Source organism: Gouania willdenowi, chromosome 7 (assembly GCF_900634775.1).
Source record: "Gouania willdenowi chromosome 7, fGouWil2.1, whole genome shotgun sequence".
Lineage (NCBI taxonomy): Eukaryota > Metazoa > Chordata > Actinopteri > Blenniiformes > Gobiesocidae > Gouania > Gouania willdenowi.
In genome coordinates this window covers 17,006,840-17,033,006 of record NC_041050.1, presented here as the reverse complement: position 1 = coordinate 17,033,006, position 26,167 = coordinate 17,006,840, and the positions used below count along the sequence as shown (strand labels likewise).

At 37.3% G+C, this 26,167-nt stretch overlaps 1 protein-coding gene across 2 annotated transcripts; it reads right to left on the bottom strand.

Annotated features, from left to right (window-relative positions):
- Nucleotides 1-668: 668 nt before the first annotated feature.
- Nucleotides 669-25,476, bottom strand: znf341 (zinc finger protein 341). Of its 2 annotated transcripts, none has more exons than XM_028454121.1 (16): nucleotides 25,438-25,476; nucleotides 22,264-22,374; nucleotides 18,943-19,133; nucleotides 17,016-17,165; nucleotides 14,926-15,222; nucleotides 14,100-14,283; nucleotides 12,130-12,223; nucleotides 11,945-12,035; nucleotides 11,359-11,548; nucleotides 7,863-8,101; nucleotides 7,554-7,762; nucleotides 6,346-6,442; nucleotides 4,606-4,738; nucleotides 4,286-4,397; nucleotides 4,129-4,199; nucleotides 669-2,336 (listed from the first exon to the last, which is right to left on the bottom strand). In XM_028454121.1, the coding sequence occupies exons 1-16, from the start codon at nucleotides 25,466-25,468 to the stop codon at nucleotides 1,849-1,851; spliced, it is 2,688 nt and encodes an 895-aa protein (XP_028309922.1). In that variant the 5' UTR covers nucleotides 25,469-25,476; the 3' UTR covers nucleotides 669-1,848. The 2 variants fall into 2 exon arrangements, with proteins under 2 accessions (XP_028309922.1, XP_028309923.1); XM_028454122.1 differs by having other exon boundaries at nucleotides 12,130-12,220.
- Between the last annotated feature and the right edge of the window lie 691 nt (nucleotides 25,477-26,167).

The window sequence follows — 26,167 nt, the reverse complement described above, 5'->3', positions numbered from 1 at the left end:
ACTAACCAAGACAAAAAAAATCAGCGTTGTGTGTCAGTATTATTGCACAAGCTTCAGTTAAGTTTATTATATTATTAAGACCTTTTCAAACTCAACTTTCATGTACTTTTCAATAAGGGTATTCGATTCCAATTTTGGTGTTAGTTTTATAATTAACTCTTTTAAGTCTATTCATTTGTAGAATTTTTGAAAGTTTTAAGGTAAACTAAAGGTTATTTTGCACTTTTTTTTTAATATATATATATTATATATTTTTCAGGGTTGTCTAGTTTATTTTATTCAATTGTAGAATATTTGTCTAAGGTTAAAATGTATGTAACTCATTGGTTAATAATGGGTCAGTTTTTTTGTTCTCAGTAATATCACTTGATCAAGGCTTTTCTAACATTTCACATTACAAAATAAGTAGTGAACGTATGTATGGATCCTGCTAATATTGTATCCATATCAGCCAATAAACAAGAACACATTATAGGCATCAGAAGTGAAAAAGTTGCATCGGGACAGACTCACTTTTTTAGTTTTTTCCATTTGACGCGTGAAGAACAATCATGTATTGATGCTGAATAGACTGTATTTAACATTTACTCCCTTTGAATCTATTCATTGATTTTTAGACAACATTTAATGGAAATATGAAGCTTTAAGGAAAGAAGCTGGAAACAATGAAAAACAATATATTTTATTTGATATCACTTGTCTGTATATACAGTTAATAAAGTAAATGTCTGTGTTAAAATGAAAATAACATTTTAATTTAAAACGTTATTTTCCTGTATTTTTTTTTTTAATGTAGATTTACCATTGGTCCATATCCAGGGAAAGAATAAGGGTGCTTTCACACATGCCTCTGCTCCGCACCATGCTTCGCTTTTTCGGATACTCCGGTCTTTTTGTGATATGTGAAAGGTCACTGGAACTCTGGTGTGGAGCAAACAAACAAACACTGGTCCTCTGAAAAATGTAGGTCTGTTTTCGGCGCAAAAGTAGCATGGTGCGGTCTTTAATCATGTGAGAAAGCAACCAGGACCAAATATAGGACTTTACATTGAAACGCAATTATAACGGAGCAACTCCATCGGTGACAGGCATGTAGCAGCAGCCGTGCCGCTGCGTCACAACCCAGTGCTCCAGCAACAACACACACAGATATCCATCCATCCATTTTCTGAGCCGCTTTGTCAGCACACAAACACGTCACATTTCCTCACTCTCTTCCGTATTTCTCCCACATCATTCATTTATTTCACTCATCTCTGTTTTCCCAAACTGTTCACATGATCAGCGATAGCTGTAGATTTGACTGCTCTGTTTTATCTACGTATATATTATCATATCGTCACATATTACACATCCTTATCGGTAAGTTAGCGGTGACATGACAGCTGAGTGCTGACAGATGGAGACGGAGCGAAGTCATCTCTGTGTTTATGTAGAGCATTAGCGCAGGTTGTAGCATTGTGTGATTATGGGTTATTTTGAATTATTATTAGTGACTTTTCTGCAGGGATTGTTTTTAGATTTCCTTTGGAAAACATAGGAAGAGAAACGAAATATAGGACGTGACTGTCAGTAGTGACAGGACAGTGCCACATCGTCTTGGCAACGAACACACACAGAATTTCCGAAAAAAAGCATTTTTCTGACAGAAGTCTATAGAGGCTGACGAGGCTATTCTGTCCAATCGGAGACCGACCGTTTCGCATGCGTGACGTTGTTCAGAAGGTTTGGTGCGCTTGGCCAACAGAATGTGTGAAAGTGGACCGAACCAAAATGCAACAATGTTGCAGATTCACCGCCTGGACCGCACTGAGTCCATCGGACTATATGTGAGAACGCACCATAAGACTACAAACATGGCTGCTGCAAACAGTTCTGCTCATTGTCAATCTGTGCCTCCCTTTGACCTTCTGGGTCCATGTGCCCCTCATTGTTCGTGATGCACATCACCGCCACACAGCCTTCATCAGACCTCCCCTCCTCCTCCTCCTCCTCTTCCTCCTGCGGGCTTCCATCCTCTCCTGCATGCTGAGGTCTTCTTAATGTCCCACTGAACCTGCTGCTGCTGCTTCTGCTGCTCTCCTCTCCATTGTCCTCCTCCTCTTCCTCCTCCTCCATGGATCCCCCCATGGCGAGGTCTTCCTCTGCCGCCCCCCCTGGGCCGGCGCATGCTGCGGGACATTTGTGGTCTCTGTAGTAGCTTTGTCTGGTGAAGCCCTTGTTGCAGGCGGAGCATCTGAAGCGGTAGTTGTCTGTGTGGGACTGTTGGTGCTCCAGCATGTGAGCCCTGCGGCTGAACGCCTTCCGACATAACGGACACTTGTAGGGTTTGATGCCTGTGGAGGACAAGGTCATATTATAATAAATAAGAAGACATAGTCATCAACATCCCCACGCCAGATTGGTTCTCATTATAACTCTCAACCTTTTCCTAAATGTCCTAAATCTAAGAAGTTAGATGAATAGATGAGAAAATATTATCACATCAGAATATACAACTACTATCTTAGACGGTTTCTGAGAAAAGCAGTCCCCTTTGAAGATACCGTGAACAGAGTAAGAAAACCAGGACAAGGGCAATAACTCCCGAAAAAATAATTGCACACTTCTCATTTTCGAACTCTATCTAGATATTGAACACACAACGAATTTGGTTGTCCTATCTTAAACCGTTTCTGAGAAAAGCTGTCCCCTTTAACTCGGACGGACTGACGCACGGACGGACGAAGCGCAAGTATGTAAAGCACCGACAACATCAAGAAATAAGTGACAGATATTAGTAGCTGCAGGATTTTATTTAGATTTCCTTTCATTTGTGAGCAAGTTTTATTTCGTTTGGGGAAATGTGCAGAAAAATTGCAGGATTTTGGAAAAAAATTAGACTTCATTAAACACTTTGTAATTAAAAATGACTGCCATCATGTGATGTAAGCATTTGGGAAACTGTGAGCCCTGTAAATATTGTGGAGTTTCATTGAATTTGTGCATTTTGAGAATCTGAGATTTCTACACCTGAATGATTTGGTAAATTACAAAATGATTCATGTTTTCTCTGTCATTTTTTCTTTCTCTTGCGGGCCAAAATGGATGCTTTAAAGGGGCCAGATTTGGCCCCTTGGGCCTTGATTTTGACACACGTGCATGATAAGAACGCCAAGTCACCTTTTATTGTGTAATGTTGGTTTGATGTTTTCTAAAAGTAACCACAGATCTTCAGTACCTTCATGTCAAACAGCATCCACATTGTTAAAAAAATAGTGTTAAACAGGTAAACTGCTACTTTCGCTGCTGAGCTCTGATGAAGCAGCATGAGCTCAGCTACGGAGTGGGTGGGAGGAGGGCGGGCCGTCCTCTGGCCCTATATCACCGTGTGGGGAGGAGGAAATCAGTGTCCCGTTTATTGACACGCCCACTCATGAATATGCATAAGTAGGCCGCAAATCAGCCTGTTTGTGTAGAGTTGCTCAGAAAGTGACTTTTCAGAGGCTAAAACTCTGGAAAACAGGTGAGTTTGGGAAAATAAACCTCAAATACTATGTTTGTGAGTTCTTAGAACAAATGGAGATGGGTGAAAAACAGCCTGACATGGACCTTTAACGTCTAAAATGTTCTAATATTCTCACTTTACATTCACAAGAAGCGCACCCGGAAAAAAGAAATGTTTGGTTTAAGCCCCAATATTCCACATTTTTATACAAATGCTGATTGTACTAAATCTTTAATAAGCTTATAAAAAAGATGATCCATTGACTGTATCTTTGCCCGCAAACGTTTGCTGATGAATTACATGACTGTGCCGTTTTATAATCTTAGAACTTTAGCATTCAGTGTCTTCAAAACCTGGACATGAAGCACAACAAAGAAAGGTGTAAAATGATTCCTTAAACATGTGAACCTTGTACCGAGACTATTCTGGAGTGAAAATGCTCTGTGGGTCCCTCACAGGAGACAAAAAAAAAGATTTTCCTATTTTACTAAGAGTCTCAGCCTCTTTTCTTAAATGTCTAATTGTCAAACAACTCCAGACCAATCTGATATACAAGTGATACTTTGGATTCAATATGATGCTGATACCAAAAAGCATTAATTCAAGTACAACTATGTCATGTTGTTGGAGTCTTCACTCACCAGAGTGGGACAGGATGTGGGCTTTGAGTTTGTCTGGTCTGTTGAATTCTTTGGTGCAGCCGACATGTGATCTGAGCAGAAGCAGAAAAAGCTCCACGTCAACACATGTGGAGAAGGTCAAAGGGAAATGAGTAGGAGTTCAGAGGTCTTCTCCTACCTGAAGGGACACTTGTACTTCTTAAAGGGCTCGTGGATGAGCATGTGTCGCTTCACTTTGTCCTTGCGGTTGAACGTCGCCTCACAGAGGGAACATTTATATGGCTTTTCACCTGAAAAATGGAACATAGTCTAATTTGTCAGCAAGTAAAAACCTACGGATAGCTGCACACTTGAATCACTATGTCTTTGTTTGATCTCCAGCATCTTTAAGCACTACTAAGAACATTTAGAGGACATACCTGTAGCTTTAGCTGAAACATCACAGCCCTAGCCAGTTAGCATGTGCTGGTCAGAGAGAATACACAGCCGTGGTCCTACCTGAGTGAATCCGTGTGTGTAGTTTCAGGTAGTGCTCAGTCTTAAAGGCTTTCTTGCAGATTTGACATTTGAACCTTCCCCCAACGCCGTGAGTAGGAAGGTGACGCCTGAAGTATCGCTCACATGGAAACACCTACAAGGAACACAGGAAAGAGCCTTAGCGGTGAATTAAAAAAACATGTCAAATTGAAACACTTTGACTAAAGTGTCAAGAGTTGGACAAGAATCAAACACTACTTCATAGCAAATACATTGATTGTGTTGAGGTTTAGGTATTCTTTAAAGAGGACATATTCATTTCTTCTAAAAACATCAAAACATATTATTTGAGGTTTATTTTCCCAAACTCGCCTGTTTTCCAAAGTTTTAGCCTCTGAAAAGTCACTTTCTAAACAGTTCTGAAATCAGGCTGCTTTGGGGCCTACTTACGCGCTTCAGGTTCCGTGCATCTCAGCAGCAGTCATTCAAACTTTCACCGGAGTGTTAAGCTGCTAAGTCACTTTCTCTTCCTCCATTGCTCTTCTAACTACAGGAATAGTGCATTTAAGGTGATAATCATTTGTTCTCTCCAACCGCTGCGCCGGATTGTGTCGCAAACAGGTCAGATCAGTGATACGAGGCAAAATAACAGGTTTGCCAATGCGCCGAACCACAAGAGTGAAGTACACCTCCGCATGAACAAATAGTGCTTACACTACAGTGTATGTTCACTGTGGAGGCACGGCAACGGCAGCAGGAATGTTCTGTATTTAGTTTTACAGGTAGCCATCACTCCTTTGCAAGCAAGACTTTCGCAAAAGTTTTCATCAGGTTGTGGGGTGGAGTCCATGGGTGGTTACCAGCGGAGGGGAGGGCATTTTCTTTCCCGATTTGACTTGTGACATCACAAATCTGGATAATTTGAAACGGAGCAATTTTCTCTGTGTTATAAGACTTACACAGACCACGAAAAAACGACTTGATGGATTTATTTCACGTTTCGTGTGCCGGTGGACACTCAAGTTACCTCATATGTGATTAAAAAAACTGCAAAAGTGGATTTTCCATAATACAGTATGTCCCCTTTAGGTATTATTCAATTTACACAAGTAATGATTAGTGATACTATATCATTCTCAGCTTTGTCTTACATCATCTGCCAGCGGGCCAACATAATAAAGAGTCTGCAGAATAATTCTGTATGTTAACTCCACTACAGAAACTAGATGATCTCTGCAATTAGGTGTGAGGGGGAAAATATCTATATCTGTTATTGGATATCTGCCAAAACTCCAATAATGTGCATTCATAGTACTGAAGCCAAAATATTCACTACTAGCAGACCTGATTTAAATTAAGTAGGAGGGATTATCACTAAATACAGGACCCTGATTGGTTGTAATATGTTTGAAAGCCAATGGGCAAGCCTGAATTTGCTTGTCCCCACCCCCTTATTAGCATACAAGACTTTCCTGTAGTACTATTGACCTTTTTTGCTTCAATAGCAAAGTGTACTCATGCACTAGTAAACCAAATTCTAGCATTAATAGAACTTAACTATGGCTGATATCCATCCATCCATTTTCAGACCGGCTTGTTCCTGTTTTTCAGGGTTGCGGGGGTCTGCCGATACCTATCTCTGACTCACACTGGGCGCTAGGCGGGGGTCATACCCTAGACAGTATGGTTGATATCACTGATATCAACCAGTGTGCCTAATAAAGTGGCTCTTTGAGTGGTGGCAGCCAGGCGTGTGCGTACCTTTTGACAGTGTGGACAGGGAAAGCTGTGTGAAGCGGTGAGCACATGTTGTTCCAGAGCCTCCTGGGTAGAATATTTACTCTGACATTTCACACACCTACAAAGGAACACAAAGAAGTGAATTTAGTCCTTTAGAGCAGTGGCTCCTAAACCTGTCATAGTCCCGTACCCCTTCAGACATTTCATCTGAAGCCATGTAGCCCCTAAAAACAACATCAGCACCTTAGACAGGCCTCTTCTCTGCCTGTTTTTAAGTTCTTAAGACCCATCTCTTTTCCTTGGCCTTTGACATCTAGTAAGACATCAATTCTATTTATTTTACCATGTTCCTTGACATTTTTTATGCTTCTTAATTTATTTTTTATATTTCATGTTTTATGTCTTTTGATTTGTTTTGTATTTCAAATGTAGTTTTTTTTTTTTTTTTTTTAATCTAATAGGAGCTGCTTTGTGTTTTTTTTCTCATCTGTACAGCTTTGGTCAGCTGTGGTTGTTTTAAAGTGCTTAACAAATAAAGTTGGATTGGATAATAATGTAACGTCATATATAATGTTCTCCTACAGTGAGATGTGTCTCTGAGTTTTATTTATCCTGTTGAGGAATAAAATACTTTTTAATAAAAAGTAAACAATAGTCTGTAAGGACACAATAAAACATTCAGAATTATCACCCGATCTATTTAATTAGCTTTCTGGCATTTTCAGTGAGAAAAAAATCTCTCTTTTTCACATCACCCTGAAACTGTGCAATTCACTATGACTTCAATGAGCAGCGTTAGGTTGAGCGGATGCACAGAACTCTGCATTGTTTGGCTGAGATTAAGAGAGTCTGAGTCTTAAATTGTTCTCTACGCAAAGTCTTGTTCTGTATTTTGTTTTCATGTTTGTTGAAGCTGAAAATTGACTTTCATACATGTACAGTACATGGTGGCAGAGGGCATCAAGTAATGTAGCTCTCATCATATTTTCCCTTTTTTGATGAGATTGTTTTTCTATCACCACTGTCTTACAGAGGCCAATGTGTAAATTGTGGGAATGCTTGGCGGCTCCTGACTGCTTCTCTATTTATATTCTAGTTTACGGTGTTTTTTTAAATTTTTATTCACATACCGGGGGGAACCCATACCCCCACTTTGAAATACACAGAGTACTGTGTGGAATGTGGTTTAGATACACTCTGTTACCGTGGTAACGTAGCTGTGCGCTCACCTGTAGATGGTGCTTTCCTTGCGTGTGTTTTGCTGTGGACAGAAGCAGTGGGAGTACTGGTGGACTCCCAGTTCAAACAGTGAGGGGAACACCTTGCTGCACATGTGGCAGCGGTAGGTCAGCTGCTCCTGGTGCGTCCTGATGTGTTCCAGGAACTGATCCAGCTTCTGGAAGGTCTGGGAGCAGGACTTTAGCACACACTTGTAAACCTGTAGGGAAAGGTGGGAGTTATTTTTTTAAAAGACACACACACACACACACACACACACACACACACACACACACACTCCACAGTGAGCGTGCACTCGCCTGCTCTTCTTTGTGTTGGGTCAGGTGGGATTTGAGCTGAAAGTAGGTTTTGAACTTGCTGCTGCAGAACTGGCACTGGTAGGAGCTGTTGGTGACCATGACCTGCTTGATGTGACAGAGCCGGTTCTGATTGGACAGCGTCTGGACGTGAGGATGCTCGTTCTGTACGTCGTCCTGCTGAACGCTCTCTGGGTCGGCCTGACCATCAGACACGCTCTCCTCCAGTTGACCCACTCTGTCTGTGATCACACACACACAACTCAGCAAAACTAATTCCAGTTACTCCAGTTCTGACGCTGTCCCAGCAAAGAGCAACGTCTCTCCTCTCACACACTGTAGCTTCTTACACATAAACATCAGAGGTTTAGTCATTAGCTCACTATGCTAATCTATAGCTCTGTTTACCCTTACAGTATATTTTATCTTCTTTTTTGCGTGAGGCCCCCTACATGCGAGATGAAATGAAGATTGGTTGGTGTGTAGTTGCCCCCTAATGTTAACAGAGAAAGCTAGTGATGGTCACACGCAAGCACAAAGACACGTAAGTCTCAGTGTGGGGGGCCACACATGGCCCTCGGTTTAAAGACAGCACAAAACTTTGTAAGCACAAAATGACAGAAAAATGCCAAAAAAATAATAATGCATACCAAAATAACTGAAAAAGATACAAAAAAGACAAAATAGATACACAAAATTGACTTCAGAAGCACACTAAACAACAAAAACCCACAAAATGATTAGAAATAACAAAAAACATTAGAGAAAAGTATACAAAATGACTCTAAAAACACAAAATGATCGCAAAAACACAAAAAACAATGAGAAAAATATACAAAAATGACCAACTAATAATAATAATAATAATAATAATAATCAGATAGGTCATTTTTCTAAACAACATGAGTGTTGATAATGCAGTGTTTGCATTTGCCTGGAATTAAAATGAGGTTGCCTGAAATGTCTAGTAATTGGTAAAATAAATAAATAAACTTAGGTAAAAATTGATTAAAATTGTATTTTTAAAGTTTTTTAAAATATTATAATTTTTAGGCCGGGCTACCGGACTCAAAACGCCACTCACTTTGTTGTTGTTGTTCTTCTTGTGTACATTAGTTAAAATTGCTAATCTTCTGTTATTCATGATCAGATCGGGCTGAAATTTGGTAGCTATAATCTATGGATGTGTGCGTATCGACGCTCGGAGCCAGATTTTCGATTTGGGGCCCAAAAGAAGAAAAAAATGCGAGTCAAATGTTACGACGGTTGGTGGTACCGAATCATTGGCACATACCGATACATACTCGAAAACGAGATGTTCCATCTCAAGGGGCATATCCTCCAATAAAGAAATTTATCAAATTTATATAAATGGGGCCCATTACGTGTCACCCCATTTTTCAAATGACTACTCTTCCGACAGTTTTCATTGGATCGGAATGCTGTTTGATATGAATACTCTATGAATGGATATGATGAGACGCTCTGAGCCCTTTTTTTGAAATGGGGCCCAGGGGCCCACCTCTGATTTTCGGTAATTTCCAAATTTATGGGAACATAGTCGTGTGATATATCATTTCAAAGATAATTCAACGTAGATTACAATTATGCCTCACCCACCTCCCTTTTTTTGGCAATTTCCATTAAAGTCGTTTTATCATTTATTTGTGAGTCAAATATTGCTACAGTCGGTGGTCCCGAATCACTAACACACCAATATATGAATGGGGCCTATTACTCCGTATGTGCCTTGGGGGCTCCATTTTTCAAATGACTACTCCTCCGTTAATAATTGTTGAATCGGGCTGTAATTTGACAAGGACATTCTATGAGTGGATGTCAAGACCCTCTCGGAGACCCTTTTTTTATGCGGTAGAACCAAGTCATTTGACTGAATTCTCGGGAACGTGGTATGTGCTATTCGGCGCGGAGACGTTCCGCGGGCCCGGCCGTAGTTCATCCGAACTTGTTCAAATACACTTCACACACAATAAATCAAATAACTGTGCTGTCATATAAAGAGGCTAATCATGGTAGCTGCAACTCCGAAAATATCAGGCACTGAGCAAATACAACACTCAATCAGATCAGAGGAGGAGATTTATTAAAATTGCTTCTACAAAGAGTCTTTTTGGGTTCATACATTAAAAGCGACACAATCCAGCTCTAAATTGGGAACTTTTTTGTAGCTTTTTTTGTAGCTTTTCTGGGTCCTACTTTAATACATGTTTAATACATCTATGTGTATCGATCTAGTATAATGTGATTTTATGTGATCATTGAATGAACGGCTCTACAGTTTTTAATTGTTTAACCTTTCACTTGGTCATGTGACCTGTTGAAAATCTTTAAAGGAAGCAGCTTGGCAGCCATTTTGTTACTGCCCTGATGAAGGCCTGTTAGGCTGATACATGTTTGCATGTTTTTAACGATTCTGTAGCCCTAATGGAATACAGGCGTTTTAACAACAGTCCCTCTGAGTGTCTCAGCTCTTTTCAAAACGGTGTCTTATATTTAAACTTTCTCCAATATAAATCTAGTTGAAATAAAATGCTGTAAAAATATCTGAGGTGGTGCACTTGTCAGTGTGTGCACTAATCCAGGCTGCTCAGTATTTGTTACAGACTTTTAGAAACATGATCAAAAACTAATTCTAGAAAAAAAATGTCTTTGAGGTCGCAGGACATTTGTGATATCAAAAAGGTTGGGAACCACTTTCATAATGTGACCCATGAATCAGACAATCACATTTTTGTGGCCCCCTGCTGTGATAACAGTTGTCCATCTCTGCTCTAAAGGCTGCAATAATAAGGTAAAGGGCCCATGTTAAGCTAAATCAACTTTTCTGTGCTTTAAACATTATAAAAGTGCTATTTGGGCTTCATACACATGCCCAAAGTGTTTTTTTCAGTGGTTCCCTCAATCTTTAGTTAGAGGGTGATTTGCTCCTTTCTTACTGCAGGGTGAGCCCAAACACCTCACTCCAATTTGATGACGCGTTCCCACTTTGATGACGAATTTGACGCGGCACTGAGCTGGAGAAGCCGCGCCTCCAGGAAGCTCTCTGTCGTGATTGACATGCAAACATTTCAGCGTCCTTCACACAGTGCTATGTATGTATTTTCTACAGTCTATGTATGTACCAGTGAACGCCCCGCCCCCACGCTCTGTCTCGTGTTTATAAAGCAGCATGAGCTCGGCTACGGAGTGGGTGGGAGGAGGGCGGGCCGTCCTCTGGCCCTACGTCACCGTGCTGGAAGGAGGAATTCAGTGTCCCATCTATAGACACGCCCACTCATGAATATGCATCAGTAGGCCGCAAATCAGCCTGTTTGTGTAGAGTTGCTCAGAAAGTGACTTTTCAGAGGCTAAAACTCTGGAAAACAGTCGAGTTTGGGAAAATAAACCTCAAATACTATATTTTTAGGGTTCTTAGAACAAATGGAGATGGATGAAAAATAGCACGACATGGAACCTTTAAAGAATGTCTAAAGATCACCTGTGTGCACCGACTCTTCCTCCATGTGTCTTTGCTGAGTGTTCTGCTGCTGTGGATCATCTTCATCTTCCTCAGCGTGATGCTGTTGCTGCATCTCACCGCTGCTTTCCTCCTCATTGGCTGAGCCTGGCACCACCTTTACTGTCATCGGCAGCCTGGACGCCGTGCTGGCCACACTCAGAGGCCACACCTTCAGCATAAACACACACACTGTTACTAATTCCATGATAATGTATATCACTGTAACCTCATAGTTTGATTGTTGTAAATATTTAAATCATTGTATAAGTTTTGTAAATATCTGCATCATATTTGTATTATTATTATTATTACTATTAGTAGTTGTATTATCTATCCTACTTTATTTTCTACTACTGTAATGTGTGTGTATCTGATCCCTATTTTAAACAGTCTTTTATTTAATTATACACTTACTTAACGTTTATTCTTTTTTAACGTTTTTGTTCATTTATTTGTGATTTTTTTCTGTGGCTGTAACATAAGCAATTTCCCACTGGGATTAATAAAGCAATTCTGATTCTGATTCTGAGGTGAATGTTTGCATTAGTGAAGGTGATGAAGTGACCTTGTGCGTCTGCATGTGTTTCTTCACGTTGGACTTTTGTGCGAAGGCTCGTCCACAGACGATGCACTGGAAAGGCTTCTCTCCTGTGTGGCTGCAGGGGAAAAGGAATTAAAAAAAAAAAAAAATAGAAAGATTTTTTTTTGTTTTGAAGTAATTTTCAAAAAATGAAGTCATTCTAAACGTACCTTCTAATGTGTTGCTGGAGGTCAAAGTTCTTTGAGAAGATTTTGTCGCAGAAATTACACTTTAATTTTGGACCTTTTCCCTTGAGCTGCTCTGCTGAGAAATACACATTTCATTAAGGATCAACCTTCCATCAGACGTCATAGATTTCATACGTCGTCCAATAATACCTGCAGTTTAAGTCCAACCAGCTATTGTGTCAATTATTAAAGGGGCCATAAGTTGAATTTGCAATGAATTTCTGCCACCACCAGGTGGCTTATTACTTGTGATAGGTTTTCTGTTTTGTTTTTGTTTTTTAAATAGGATAAAACCTATTTTTTGTGATTGTAAGTTTGCATTTATTATTATCATCATTAAATATAAAGAAACAATAGTTTGTGTGTTATCTTTCTCTAATTGATGTAAATCTAAACAGCAAAAACAGTCGAAAAGGAAGTGATGTCAAATTTATTTAACACGTATGTTTGAAATGATCAACCTACCGGCGTATATTTCACCTAACAGACGACCACAAGCCAAAAATATGGACACAGCGGTGATGGTAGTGAACATTATATCAAACTGTAAAAAGACAATGCGCACAGAAAAGGCTTTGACGCCAGAGATGGCCTAGTTCAGGGACGGCTCTGCTGTAAAGAGGCTTATACTGGCAAATAGGTACTACAGGTTGGCTGGGTCAGCATTATTTATTAATCTATATATAATGTAACTATGTCATCTAAAAAAAAAAAATACACATTTTGCATGACAGCTAAGAACATGTTTCTTAACACTCAAACTTAGAGTTGAGGTATTTCAGACGTATTTAACAGTTGAAAATTCACAATAATTCTACATATGGCCCCTTTAACTCACTTAAGTCTTCTTTCAGAAAACTGAAATACACTTTGTGATGGAGTTCAAAGTGAGTCAATATTTTAAAATTGGACAAAAAAAAAGTCAAGAACATTATTTACAGCCTAGTATTTTCTTAGTTTAAACTTTACACCAACATGAGAGCAGTGTTAATCTAGTATAACAATTTTCAAAGTATTTATAATTAGCGACACTCTCCAATCAAATGCAAACCAAGGCAGGATGACTAAATTAATTATAGCTGCTGCGCAGCAATGGTCGAGGCCAGGCAATTTTAGGCAAAACAAGACAGCAGCTTTTAGCATGGAAAAATAGATTTAAAATGCTGTCAAATATTATTATTATTTATTTAAGATAAAAAGCGGCAAATTCACATATTACATCTGGAGAGCATGGAGATGTTGGTCATTTAAAAATAAAAAGATTAATTGGCTCCATAAGTAAATGAATGATATTTTTGCATTGATTCCAATTGTTTACATGAGAGCAAAATTCGAAATGCTGTTAAAAAAAAATTAAAAATCAGTTTTTGAGAGATAATTCTGATATTTTCCAAACATCATCTACCATTTTTTAAATAGTGTCATGTGTACTGTATATGTGTATGGTCTCTACAGCATTTTCTGCTCTGTTTTTGGCACTTTTTACACTCTGTCACAAAGGAATTTGAATTGAACTGAAATTATTTTAATAATTCTAATGTAATCAGGCATTTACAGGGTTCCTCGCTATAAGTCAAGATGCATGTTAAACACATTTCAAAGTCACATTTTTAATTGTTATATGGTGCAATCGACTGGCTGAAAAATACACAGGGAGGTTGCTCTGTAGCTTCCTCATTTAAGTTTTCTTTTTATTATTATGAATGTATTTATTCTTATTTATTTATTTGAGTAGGGACAGTACATACTGTATCAATGAACATACAACAAATGTAGATACGTCAGATTTTAGTCATAGGCTAATTTCCATCTGGTTTAAACTACACCCCAAAAATATGGTCCATACAGCAGAAGTCTGGAGTTTTGTAAATATTTCTTTGATTGGGGGCGGGGCTTGTGGGGCCGCAAAGCCTGACGCCCCTTAGAGAAGCACAGATTGAATGTTGACCGACCTGTGGCTCCGTCTGTGTTCTTCTTGCCGTTCCTGGTCCGTTTGGGGATGATGACCTTTTCAAAGTCACCCAGCTCTGCCAGGTTCCCAGTGATGCTGCTGGTCTTTGTTTTGGTGCCTTGTTTCCCAGGGCTGTAGACTGGAGGGGTGGTGAATGACTGGCTTTCCACACACTGACTGGGCACCTGAAGTAAACACACACACAAACATGAACCACACATTCCTAACACTGATCCCTCCTCACACAGTCACACATTTTTCATGTACAATATGTTTTCAATTACCAATGTTTAAATCACAATTATTATGTATCCTCCGAAAGTCAATTACAATTACTTTCTTAATTACTAAAGTTAAATTACAATGAATCACAATTACTGAGCCTTAACTAAATAAATAAACTAATAAAAGTTAACCTTCCTCTTGTGTTAGCTTTCTGTTAGCACCTCCTATGATAACAGCTCCTAAATAAGCTGTAAAATACAAATATCTATCTTAATATATATTGGTTACCTTGTTAGGCTTCCTAATCAATGAAAATATTGGTTTTAGTATTTTTGGTGTGGGCGTCTGAGCCTTTTTTGTGTCACTATACCCCTCAATTTCAATTTTTTTTTAAATGTGGGAAAGTTTGATATGAAACATATTTTATTTAATAATTGTTAACTACATACTGTATGTACATAGAACTGTAACATGGTTCCCCACTCTGGCATGAAATTATTACAGGCATGTTTCTACAGAATTTAATGGCAATTACAGTTAAAAAGTCAATTATCTAAACTCAATTACAATTTAATAACAATTATGACAACAACATCACTTACCTGCACAGGATGGAAAGGCTGGAGTCCTCCCATTGGGTGGATGTCAGCACCGCTGTTGCTGCTGCCTACAGACATCTGTGACATCGTGCTGTACACCTGCACCACAGAGCTGCTGTGGCTCGACGGCACTTGGGAAGTGAGCGGCTGCTGCGTGGGCTGCCCGGGCTCCAGGGGGTGAGCGGGTGTTTGGGGGTGTGAGGTCTGCTGCTGCTGGAGGTGATGGTGGCTGTGGTGGGAGTGAGGGTGAGGATGGTGCTGAAGATAGGACACGCCCGCTGTGTGCATGCTCAGATTGCTCTGCAATAAAAAAAACAGAACCGACAATTCCTTTGATCTAATTCTAAACAAGTGAAATACTTTTTAATTGTGTTTAGATGATTAATGAAACAGCAATAGAAGGAGAAAAAAATGTGTTTCTTAAACATATTTAGACCAAGTTCCAAAAACACATGCATTTCACGTGCAAAGAACCACAAGTGTTGACAAATCAAAATTACTCATAGTTCCTTTTTTTTTTTTTTTAACAGTGTACAATGAGTCAAAATGTGCAAAACTCAATGTGTTTTTTGTTTCTAAATGAGAAGAATGGTGCTGCTTTGCAACATGTCGTGGTCCACACTGGAAAGTTTCAGTTTCATATGAAGATCTAAAGTCAAATGTTTGCAGTTTCTTAAAGGGATCCTCCACTGTTTTTACAAGCTTGGCCTAAAATCTTTGAAATGTACTTATTAGAAGATCTATGCCTTTTGATTCTCTAAAAAACCAGGAAAAGCTCTAAAACTGTAAAGTGGTCCCATTTTGAAAAGACAAATAAAATAAATATGGTGAATAATAATGTGTTTTTTTTTTTAAGGCTAGATCTTCTAATAAGTACATTTCCAAGATGTTAGGCCAAACAGTGGAGGATCCCTTTAAGAACATGCAGATATGTGGTCGTAGATAGTTTCATTATTCTAGGAAGTCGTGATGTTAAATGAGCTAATCCAAAGTAATCGCTGCATGAGAAGTTAATACTGTTGTATTGTACATTACTTTTAATTTCATTACATTTTTCAAAATAAAATTAACTAAATATTCCACTTATTCAGTTTCAAAGTCAAACCTAAAAGGAAGCAGATAAACTAAAACAACTTGATGACTAAAATAAATTAAAACTGAATACAATTCTCACCAGAAGACTAAAAGTAAAGACAGCATCCAAATGTGCAAATTATGATTAACACTAGTCCTGAGCTCTAATTAACTTTAATGTACAATTCCAATGTAGGTTAACAGAACGCTTTGTCAGAACACTCACAACTCTGTTTCCTGCCTCACAAGTTGAGCTCTGGGAAAACACCATTCGTCTGTTACAGGAGGAGGTGGTTGAATCCCAGGGACGGGCAACTTTAGTCACAGCAGGGCAACAAAATGTGGTCGTCTGATCCGAGGGCCACATCGTCAACACACGTCAACATTTAGAATAATGAGCACTCTGAGCATTAATACAGGAAAGAACTATAGGTTATTTACAAAACCCGAGTAATATGAGTAACATGAGTGACATGTCTCACTATGGGATATACGCCTCCACGTCATTTCTATATTTGTCTCCTACTTTGTGTATTTTGTGTGTTTTTAGAGTCATTTTGTGCATTTTTGTTGTCATTTTATAATAATAATACCTTTAATTTGTTACATTTAGTAATCTAAAATAGCTACAGAACAAGGGCAGAAAAAATTCAAGCGATAAAAGCAATAATACCATTGAAAAAAATCAATAAAACATAATTTAGCAGAGCGCGCTTATAAAAAGAAAATAAACAAATTTAAAAATGTAGTTCATTGTCTAATTTTGTGTATTTTTGTTCTCTTTTTGTTGCTATTTTAAGTATTTCTAGAGTTATTCTGTGCATTTTTGTTGTCATTTGGTTTTATTTTTTTCTGATATTGTGGATTTTTTTGTAATGTTGTGTATATTTGGAGCAATGTTGCATATTTTGGTTTATATTTTGTGTGTTTTTATTTCAGAGGCCACACTATTGAGACTATTGTCTCTGCTGTATCACACACTGCTAGGAGTCCATCAGGGCGAGAGGCTGACTGCTCACCTGTATGGGCGTCTGCATCGTCGCCATCGGCTGGTCGATGGAGGTGAAGGCGGAGATTGCCGACATGAGGACATCATCGCTGACGAGCACGTTCCCCTGGACCAGAGTGTGTGTAAAAGGTGAGGGGGGGACTGTGATGTAGGTGGACACCTGCTCAGCACAAAGCGTTACAGGTCAGTTTCTAGCTTCAGATTCTGGACGACATTGAAGTATTAGAATCAGTGCTTTAAGTGGCTCTAAAAAGGTGCCGGTACTCTCTTTTGCATGAGTCAATCTTAAAAAAATAAAAGGTCAATTTATATTCAATAGTAGGGATGTAACGATTCACTCAACTCCCGATACGATTCGATTCGATTCACGATACTGGGTTCACGATACGATTCTCTCACGATTTATTTTACAAAATGGGACTGTAGACAAATTTTTTTTTTTTGGGAAAAAAACTAGAAAATACTGTATTATTTTCCTTTTATATTTCATTGTCAAAATAATCCCTTGATAAACTATTCAAAACAATGCAATTTAACTAAAAATAAATCTTGAATGAAATAAATAAAGGAATAATACAAATGAAAATGAAGCCTATTAATTTAAATTCTGGTTCTATAATAAACAATGCAAAACTGCATAATAGTTCTTTTTCTTTTAAAAGTGCAACTGAAAATGTATTTTGTGCCTTAACAATTGGACTTTAAAAAAAAAAAACAGTGATTACACTGATTTACGTCATATTTGTTTGGACCAGCAGAGGGCGCTGGTAACACAGTGGTCGGTTGGCATGCAGATATCTTGCAGTGAAGAAGAGAAGCTATGCTAGCAGACAGAGCTAATAGAAAAACGTGACTTTTACAGATATTCAAGTAATATTACAGATATTCTTTCGGTGCTAAAGGGGCAATGAATCATTTATTAACATATTTAAGAGTAGAAGGAGGCCAGAAAGTAAGTATTAGCAGACTCCGCCCGCCGCCTACTGCGATTCAATTTTCAGAAAATCAATATCAACCGTGATACCTATGAATCGATTTTTAACTGCCTTACGATTAATTGTTACATCCCTATTCAATAGCAAAAAAAGTGAACAACATAACACAAATAAATGGACCAAAAATAAACGACAAAAATACTTTCAGTCTAGCTTAATATATTCAACTTTTTTGGACCAAACAAAAAACAGAAACATTTCAATAATAAAGTGTGAAAACCACCAACAGCACATTTGGACTATGACTGAGCTGGTTTAGACCAGGTTTGGTACGACTGCACATTTCTTAATAAAAACACCAGACATTTAATTCTTTCAATTGTATGAAAACAAATCTGTGTGAAATACTATTACATGTGTTTTTGAAATATGGTGCATTTACAACTTAAGTAGAATTTTGATTGAAAACCGACCATATGACGTTTATTAAACATTTTAATAGTACACATTTAAATATGTGACTGTTTTGTGGTGTTTTGGTTAAAAAAAAATGAATTAAAACACAATACAAAACATTGACAATCAAAAACCAAACAGAAAACAAGATAAAAACCAAAATAAATCAGAATTCACTCAAAGCATAAACTTCTAATTATTTTTAAAAAGCAGGGTTTCAACCTTTTTAAATAGTACATGAACTACTGTAAAATAGTATGCATGCCGGACCCCGGACTAATTTGGATGCCCGGACACATTTGGTACCTACTGTACATCGGCACTGTGAAGGCTGATGTGCTCTGATAAGCGGCAGAGTAGCTATTTGAAGGATTAAAATAGACACGCTGGTGAGCGTACCGGAATGCTGAAAGAACGTTCTTAGCGCTTGGAGAAGAGCCAAGACGCTCAATTGACATTTTTAGAAGTCCTGCAACTCCGTACCGGTGCGTTTCAGCCCACTTAAACCACTGATTAGAATGTAAATGTTGCACAAAGCAGCAGCACCTGTCTGTTGGCGGGAGTCTGTGGTATGGCGCTGATGGGGGGGGTTGGAGTGTAGGCATTGGTGGAGGCCAGGGACACGGTGGAGAGGGAGGGGGCACTGGACTGACACTGCTCCCGCTTGTGAGTCATGAAGGCTGTCAGCGAGTTAAACTGCTTCTTACATTTCCCACACAGGAATACGTCTTCATCGTCTGCATAGAAACACATCCAAATGCAGTAGATCAGCACGGTTCATACACACATTATTACTGCATAGAATGATACTGTTAAAAGGTTAAAAATACAAACATTACAAAGCATTTAGCTTCATAGCAACAGATCCACCTCCCAAAGTGACAAAAAAATGGGCATGTGACATTTAAATCTGCGACATGACTTCCTGCATGTTGTACCGTATTATCTTTACATCACGCTAATGACTGTGTTGTGTACCTAGGGAAGATGAAGTCAACCGTGCTTGAGAAACTGTATAGCAGACATGGGTAACTGGCTGCCCAGAGCCCACATGTGGCCTTCCGTCTAAATTGGTGTGGCCCCCCAAAAATAGTAATTCAAGAAGTTGGAAGGAATTGCAACATAATACACAAAATAAACACACAAAACAACACCTAAATGTTGTTCTGTGTGAGTGACAACAAAAATGGTGGGGGCCACAATAATGTGATCGTCTGATCTGAGATTATCAACACAACAACAAAGGTTTTAGGCATTTTTTGTGCTTTTGTTGTCAATTTATATATTTTACTCTTATTTTGTTTCATTTTGAAGTTGTGCTTTTTTTTTCATTTATGTTGTCATTTTGTACATTTTACTCTCGTTTTTTTTTTTTCTATTTTTCTTGTCCGTTTTTTGTATTTTTTTGCCATTTTGTTTGTTTCTGGAATCAATTTGTGCATTTACTTTGGGGGCTGCACAAAATTAGGCCGAGGCCCGTATGTGGCCCCCAGTTGCCCTTGTCTGCTATAGCACGAGAAGCTGTGCCTATAAACAAACTGACAGTAGCACATTTTATTTATTATTTAACAAGGTAAGTCGTTCAGAACTAGACAGGTAACTACATTCCTCTATCTTTATTCAAGAAAGGTGGATGACTGATGAGTCACATGGAACAGAATGTACCAAGTAAATATAATGAATACATGACATATCTATCTATCTCCTCTACCTAGGGAGACGTTTTAAATGGTGCGTATAAAACGTGTCCATGTTCCTGGATCTGGCACAAACAGAAGTTTGGAAAATGTTTGTTATGAATGTCAAACAAACGAAGAATGTCAATATGAAGAGAAACCAAAGTTTCAGCAAATTCACACAAAACATTAAAGTGGTGACTGAGCATTTATCAAACACACCTCAGTGTTGTGTTCAAGACCACACTATCCAAGACCAAGACTTGCCCGAGACCCGAATGCACCGAGACCGAGACCGAGACCAAGACCATAAACATTTTTTTTTTATTTAAACAAATATATAAATAAATAAAATTATGACAAGGTTTGACAGTTAAATAACATTCTCTCTTTAGTTTTAGTTTCTTTTAAATACATTTCATGGAGAAAAAAGGTGCCTGCAAAAAATTAACTAAAATATTAAAACTACTACTGCTACTGATAAATTCACAATTATTCTACATATTTGAAAACAAGATTTTCATGTCAGCTGAATGTACAGCAAGTGTTTAAACGCATTTCTGCCAAGAAATAACATGGCTGGTCACCTACACACCACAGAGTGTTTCCTCTTTGCTGTGCTTTTACAAGTGTATTCTTTGTGGTTCGTGAAACCAAATTTCACAACCAACAAGTTAGCGGACATGTTTAGCTCCCACCTCTCTCTCCTGCTTGTGTGTGTGTGTGTGTGTGTGTGTGTGTGTGTGTGTGTGTGTGTGTGTGTGTGTGTGTGTGTGTGTATGTGTGTCAGTGTCACACACGTCACATTAAGGAAGGTTGTGGTCATTATACAGGGTGGATTAAAGAATGAATAAAGGATTGTTTTATCCCCTTCTTCTCCGTGTTATTATCACATTATAAAAAAGTTTAAAAATAGCAGGAATTAGTGCTGGTCTCGAACGGCCTTGAGGGAAAATCCCGAGTCCGAGACAAGACCGAGTCAAAATACTTCAGAGTCCGAGACGAGACCTTTCAAATTTGGTCTCAAGACCGGTCTCGACTACTACAACACTACACTTCACTACACTATAATAGAGACCTCATCTCTCTTCCAGGGAGGAATTATTGTGATGCACTGAGGATCAAAGGATCAAAGGACATTTTAAAAGTTCTCATTTGTAAAGACAAATGCACATCTAGGAGGAAGCTGGTGCATTAGATAGTGAGAAATGTTATTGATGACACTAAACACTCACAGACGAGGATGTGGCTTCTAACCTAACGACAAACTTTACCTTTCTGCCATTCACACAACAATCTGATGATTGTGCATTCTTTTTTTTTTTACTTAGGTCAACATGAATAAGTAATAATTGACATTCAGAATGTTTAGGTGCAGCCACACTAAGTAGGGGTGAGTACTGGCAAGGATGTTGCAGTACGATACGCATCACGATACTTGGGTCACGATACAATATTATCACAATTTCGCGATATATCGTGATATTCTACCCAGTTAATATCAAAATTAAACGTAGAGATGAAAAATCAAGTTGCTGTATATGTTCATCAGAAGATATTGATCATTCAGAGGACAAACTGAGTCAAAACTTTTTGCTTCAAAACATCTTATTTATTATTTATTATTAGTGTTTTTGCACATTTTCACTGAAAAAATAAAACACAGTGTTACACATCATTAAATAAAGTGCAACAAGTTTATTTTCACTGTAACTACTGCATAGAAGTCTCAAAGTAACCATGACAACATAATGACGGCATTGTAACAACTGTAAGTGAGAACATTAAGGATAAATCACCCTGAGTTACTGATAATGCACAAAAATAAGAAAAAATAATTGATCCTATTGTGTCAGTTTAAACACTGATCTGAACAGATGATATGAAAATAAAATGCCTGCGCAGTAGAAAACACACGTCCACAAAAATATGAAAAATACGACAAGAAAAATATTGATTAAATATCAGAATTAATAAATAAAAATGAAAAAATGTATATAAATATGTTGTTTTTTTTAAAAAATTTATTTAAAATCTGCACCCAAAAAAAATCGCGATATTTTGTGAAATCTTTTTCTTTTTTTTCCACACCCCTTATACTAAGTATTTAATGCAGCATGTCACTGTCTATTGTAGATCTGTTCTAGGATTTAAGTGATGAATTCTTTGTCGTAGATCCACCTTTACTCACCCATGGGCTGGATCGTAGACGTCCCAGATACGTTTTGGTTGTTTGGATCAGGAACTCCGCCTTGGCCATCCAGCAGAGACTGGACTGCCAGGACCGTCTGGTTGTCCATGCCTGGGAAGAAGGAGCCACAGTGTTATACTATTCTGAATTTAACTGTGATATAGTTAAGCGATAGAATTATTTTCTAATGATAAATGTAGATAACAGTGCACCTTATTGCACTACTTACCACTGCACTATTATACTATTATCCTATTATTATTATCTTATTATCTTGTTATATTATCCTATTTAGTTTTGTACAAATTAGTCATTAATTACTGTTTATATTTTCTAGTTGATTATTATTATTTAATGTTTACATTACTCACCAAGTCAAAATCCACGTGTGTATAACATATATGGCCAATAACGTTGATTCTGATTCTGATTATTGTTGGTAGGGATGTAACGATTCACTCAATTCCTGATACGATTCGATTCACGATACTGGGTTCACGATACGATTCCCTCACGATTTATTTTACAAAATGGGACTGTAGTCAAATGATGACTGAAAAATATTCCTTTATTTTTTGGGGGGGAAAAAAACTAGAAAATACTGTATTATTTTTTTTATTATTAATTGTCTAAAGAATCCCTTGATACACTATTCAAAACAATGCAATTTAACTAAAAATAAATCTTGAATGAAATAAATGAAGGAATAATACAAATGAAGAAGAAGCTTATTAATTTAAAATCTGGTTCTATAGTAAACAATGCAAAACTGCATAATAGTACTTTTTCTTTTTAAAAGTGCAACTGAAAATTTATTTTGTGCCTTAACAATTGGACTTAAAAAAAAAAAAAAACCGTCATTGCACTGATTTACGTCAGATATTAGTTTTAACCAGCAGAGGGCGCTGGTAACCCCGTGGTCGGTTGGCATGCAGCTAATCTAGCAGTGAAGAAGAGATGCTATGCTAGCAGACAGAGCTAATAGAAAAACGTGACTTTTACAGATTTTCACATAATATTACAAATATTCTTTCGGTGCTAAAGGGATAATGAATCATTTATTAACATGTAACATTCACATGTAAGCGTAGAAGGCGGCCAGAAAGAAAATAGTAGCAGAATCCGCCCGTCGGTACACTGCTGGACAAGAGAAGGGATAAATATATAGCGCCCTCTGCTGTTTAAAAAAAGTACTGCGATTCAATTTTCAAAGTATCGATGTCAATCGTGATACCTATGAATCGATTTTTAACTGCCTTATGATTAATCGTTACATCCCTAATTGTTGGTTTTTACAAATGATTTACCTTACAATTTTAAATGAGTAGAACTATTGATCCTATTCTAGATGTTTCATCTATTCAATAATTGCATTATTACTGAAGAACATTTGCTGACCACACATAATTGTAATCTGAAATTAAGAGGCACCACACATACAAAGAGAACTTTATTAACTATAAAAACACAATCGCCAAAATAGGTGTGAAAACATCAAATCTGCGATGAATTCCTCTTTCAGACTGATTGGTGCAAAACATAATCATATGATGACTGTCAGTCAATGGCTACCAAAAACAGTGACATTGAATAATCAGTTATTAAACATTTAATTAGGTTCACTGGTTACACGTATTATTATTTTTTTCTATTCCTTTGTTCGGGGTTCCTCCTTTTGTTTATATATTTGAATCAGGGGTTAAGATTATATACATGGCCTCCTCCCTTTCTATAATTTATTTGCATTTTATTATACCTGTACAGTAACTTGTTGTCACGTTATATTGTTAATGTAAGAATAGTGTTCGTAGCTTTCGTTTGATGGAATAAAATTAACAGGATTAAACATAGTCTGGATTAATTAAAAATAAAGCATCATATAAGCATTTCTTATTATTAAAAAAAAAAAAAACACCCTAATCCTTGAATCAGATCATTCAATATTGAAAGCATCTATTCTGATTGAAAACAGTGAATTATATTAACATAATAAATAGGGATGTAACGATTAATCGTAAGGCAGTTAAAAATCGATTCATAGGTATCACGGTTGATATCGAATTTCTGACAATTAAATCGCAGTACTTTTTTTAACCAGCAGACGGCGCTATCCGGAAGTGTTGGCGGCGGGCGGAGTCTGCTAATACTTTCTTTCTGGCTGCCTTCTACTCTTAAATATGTTAATAAATGATTCATTACCCCTTTAGCACCGAAAGAATATCTGTAATATTACTTGAATATCTGTAAAAGTCACGTTTTTCTATTAGCTCTGTCTGCTAACATAGCTTATCTTCTTCACTGCAAGATATCTGCATGCCAACCAACCACTGGGTTACCAGCGCCCTCTGATGGTCCAAACAAATATGACGTAAATCAGTGCAATGACGGTTTTTTTTTTTTTTTAAAGTCCAATTGTTAAGGCACAAAATACATTTTCAGTTGCACTTTTAAAAGAAAAAGAACTATTATGCAGTTTTGCATTGTTTATTATAGAACCAGAATTTAAATTAATAGGCTTCATTTTCATTTGTATTATTCCTTTATTTATTTAATTCAAGACTTATTTTTAGTTAAATTGCATTGTTTTGAATAGTTTATCAAGGAATTCTTTTGACAATGAAAAATATAAGGAAAATAATACAGTATTTTCTAGTTTTTTTTTTCCCAAAAAAAAAAAATTGTCTACAGTCCCATTTTGTAAATGAAAAAATCGTGAGAATCGTATCGTGAACCCAGTATCGTGAATCGAATCGTATCGGGAGTTGAGTGAATCGTTAAATCACTAATAATAAATGCAATCACCTGTTATTTGATATTATAAGGTTAGTTGAAGTGAGGCTCTAAATGTTATACTATATTAGAAAGAATCACACAGCTGGATTTATCTGAACACTTTTATTCTGTGAAACGATGTTTCTTATAGGAACATGTAGATATATTGTCGTAGATGTTTTGTTTGTTTTTTTATAATTGCTGTTGTAAAGATCCCATCAGTAATCTGCATGCTTGTTTACATCCACACACACCCCACTCAATGTGTGAGTGCAAACACATGACCATGAATCAACAAGGTCTTCAACCCATTCACCAAACACATTAGGACACATTATTCAACCAATACAGTGAAGTTTTAAAGTCACTAATAGTACAGTTATTGGAATTAAATGTCCCTACCTTCGAGCACTTCAAATATTGCCTGCGCCATCTTGTATTGCTATGGATAGGCGCTCGATTAGTAGTGGCTGCTTCTTAAGGCGTGATTTTTTTACTGAAGATGAACACGAAAAATAATTATTTTAAAAGATAATTATCTAAGGAGAAGCTTACGCTTGATATGACTGACAACATTACGTATTTAATTAAATTGATTTAAAGTTGAACACATTAATAAAGGTTTAACACGTCAAATCAGATTATAACACAAGGCTGCTGTCAAAGTTATGTAAGATGATGTTAAATACCGATGTTGACTGTGAATAAAGGCATTAGGAGAGTTGTCTGTTGTATTCCTTTATACTTTTCATTTAGTGTCTGTATCTGTTTATTTGACAAAAAGCTCCATGGATATTTAGGAAATCACGCACAAACACTTATTAAATGCCTTGAAAAATATTTGAATACTAATACAAATTAATATATTCATTTATTTTTTATTTATTTATTTTTTTTGCAGTTTACGAGCTACGCAGCTCATAAGCTGCACTGTACAGTTTGACATTCCTCATAATAGAAGTGCACCTAAAAAAAAGACAGTATCCATACAATGTGTTAATGCTACACTAAATGGTATGAATTACATTTATAATATTGAACACACTCAATTGTTTTATTTTAACCTTTTTTAATCACTAAGTATGGATCGTGCAATGTCAGATTTTTTGTACAGCCCTTGAAGGCATTATAG

Coding starts and splice junctions, on each gene's coding strand:
- znf341 (XM_028454121.1), bottom strand. CDS start 25,468: ATGGCGCAGGCAATATTTGAAGTGCTCGAAG. Junction 15,223..17,015: donor CGATGCAGACGCCCATACAG/GTGAGCAGTCAG, acceptor TTTTTATTGCAG/AGCAATCTGAGCATGCACAC. Junction 8,102..11,358: donor GGAAGAGTCGGTGCACACAG/GTGATCTTTAGA, acceptor GTGTGATCACAG/ACAGAGTGGGTCAACTGGAG.